Source organism: Oxyura jamaicensis, unplaced genomic scaffold (genome assembly GCF_011077185.1).
Source record: "Oxyura jamaicensis isolate SHBP4307 breed ruddy duck unplaced genomic scaffold, BPBGC_Ojam_1.0 oxyUn_random_OJ66847, whole genome shotgun sequence".
NCBI lineage: Eukaryota > Metazoa > Chordata > Aves > Anseriformes > Anatidae > Oxyura > Oxyura jamaicensis.
In genome coordinates, this window is record NW_023308274.1 from 92 (window position 1) to 2,655 (window position 2,564).

Consider the following 2,564-nt stretch of genomic DNA (forward strand, 5'->3'; position numbering starts at 1 on the left):
GGGACTGGGGAGGAGTTGGAGGGAACTGGGGGGGTTTGGGGGAGCTGGGAGGGACTGGGAATGGGACTGGGAGGGACTGGGGGGGATGGGGGGGAGTTAGGGGGAACGGGGAGGGACTGGGGGTTACTGGGAGGGGGGCTGGGAGGGACTGGGAGGGGACTGGGGGTTACTGGGAGGGGGACTGGGAGGGACTGAGAGGGAACTGGGTGTAACTGGGAGCCCCCTGGGCTGTGCTGTTCCCGCAGGTTCCACTACGCCGCCCGCATCTGGGACGGGGTGAAGAAATCCTCGGCGCTGGCCGAGTACAGCCGCCTGCTGGGCTGACCCGAATGTGCCGCGATTTGCCCCAAAACAGGGACCGAGTAAAAACGTTGGAACCCTCCACACCCGGCTCCTGCTGTCCCTGTTCGCCCCCGGGGGCTGGGACGGGAAGGCTAATTAAGGGGGTTAATTGACGTCCTGCAGCCCCCCCCCACCCCGGGGGGGTAATTAAGGCTCTCTGCGTTATTTGCTGTTGTGCGGGGAGGAAGGGGTTAAACGGGCGATCATAGAGCGTGGCGGACTGACAGGCACAGAGCGGCCCCGTGAGGAGAAACACTACTTCCGCGTTCTGTGCGCATGCGTCTTACGCAGTGGAGGACCGGTGATCATAGAGCTTGGCGGACTGACGGCACAGAGCGGCCCCGTGGGGAAGAAAGCTCGTTCCGCGTTCTGCGCGCACGCGCAGTATACCGTGGAGGACCGGCGGTCATAGAGTGTGGAGGACTGGCGGCGCAGAGCGGCTCCCCCGCGCGCCTCCGTTCGCTTCCGCCCGCCTCGGGGGCCGCTTCCGGGCGGCGGCGGCGGCGGCGGCGATGCCGGAGATTGCGCTGCAGGCCGTGGTGTCCGCCACCAGCTCCGACCCGGTACGGGCCGGGCCCGGGGGGCTGGGAGGGGCTCGGGGACCCCCGGGGACCCCCCCGGGGACCCCCGGTGCCCGTTCGAGCCCCCCCCGGTTCCGTCCCGCAGCGGCACCGGGCCGAGAACCTCCTGCAGCCGGACTCGGGCGGCCACTGGAGGTCGGCGGCGGCCGGGGAGAAGCAGATCAGCGTCGTGCTGCAGGTGGGGGGCGGCGGGAGACCTCCGGGACCCCCCCCAGGGTCCCCCTCGGTACCGGGGGAGGGGGTTCGGTTACCCGGGGGGGGGGGAATCGAGTGGGGGGGGGGGCGTCCGGTACCGGAGGGGGGTTGGGGCATCGGGGAGGGGGTTTGGGGTGCCCGGGGAGGTCTCGGTTTAACGGGGGGGGGGTCTCGGTACCGGGGAGGGCCCGGTTACCGGGGGGGTCTCGTAACCCCCCTCCCCCCCCCGCAGCTCGCACGGGAGCAGCGCATCCACAGCGTGCACATCGGCAACGACGGCGCCGCCTTCGTGGAGGTGCTGGTGGGGGCGGCCGCTGGGGGCGACTTCCAGGTAACCCCCCCTTGATCAATTACTTCCCTCATTAATTAGCCCTGGGGCTCGTTAATTAACCCCTTTTCTTATCGGTTACCTATTTCTTTATTAATTAATCCTACCCTCATTGATTAACCCCTCCTTCAATGCCCCCTTTCATCAACAATTAACCCCAATCCCTCAATGACTCCACCCTCCCTCATTAATTAACCCCTCCCCTAATCAATTAACTCATTTTTATCATTAATAACCCCTTCATTCATTAGTTCTCCTCATTAATTACCTCATTCTTTCATAGATTAACTCCCCTTTCTCAGTGATTAACCCCATTTTCTCAGTGCTTAACCCCCGTTTTCCTCAACAATTAATCCTCATCTTCGTTAATTAATTACTTTCCTCATTAATTAACCCTTTCTCTTGCCAATTACTCCCTTCCTTTATTAATTACCCCCCCCTTTTCCCGATCAACCCCCCCCCCCCTCAACGCTTAACCCCCTTTTCCTCAACAACCGACCCCTCTCCCTCCCCGATCCCCCCCCCTCACTAATTACCCCCCCCCCGTGACTAATTACCCCCCGTTAATCACCCCGCAGGTGCTGCTGCCCATGGCCGCCTTCCTGTCCCCGGGGGAGAGCCGTGCGGGCACGGGGCTGCAGCGCGTGCGCCTCTTCGGCCCCGACGCCCTGGTGAAGGCGGCGGCCGAGCGCCCCTGGGACCGCGTCCGCCTCGTCTGCTCGCAGCCCTACTGCCAGGTGCCCCCGGGACCCCCCCGGGACCCCGAAAAGACCCCTGGGACCCCCCGGGACCCTGAAAAGGACCCCCGGGACCCCCCGGGACCCCGAAAAGGCCCCCCGGGACCCCAAAAAGCCCCCCCGGGACCCCAAAACCCTCCTGAGGGACCCCAGAAAGACCCCCGGGACCCCCAAAGGGCCCCCTGGGATCCCAAAAGGGCCCCCTAGACCCTAAAACCCTCCTGAGGGACTCTGAAAAGGCCCCCCGGGACCCCAAAAGGGCCCCCCCGGGACCCCGAAACCCTCCTGAGAGACCCCAAAAGGGCCCCCTGGGACCCCAAAAGGGCTCCCTGGGACCCCGAAAAGGCCCCCTGGGACCCCGAAACCCTCCTGAGAGACCCC

The 2,564-nt window shown here is 65.1% G+C and overlaps 1 protein-coding gene across 1 annotated transcript; it reads left to right on the top strand.

Annotated features, from left to right (window-relative positions):
• Window positions 1-730: 730 nt before the first annotated feature.
• Window positions 731-2,390, top strand: LOC118159080 (DNA repair protein XRCC1-like). The gene is made up of 4 exons (XM_035313715.1): window positions 731-905; window positions 1,009-1,101; window positions 1,351-1,449; window positions 2,025-2,390. The coding sequence occupies exons 1-4, from the start codon at window positions 855-857 to the stop codon at window positions 2,388-2,390; spliced, it is 609 nt and encodes a 202-aa protein (XP_035169606.1). The 5' UTR covers window positions 731-854.
• Window positions 2,391-2,564: the final 174 nt, after the last annotated feature.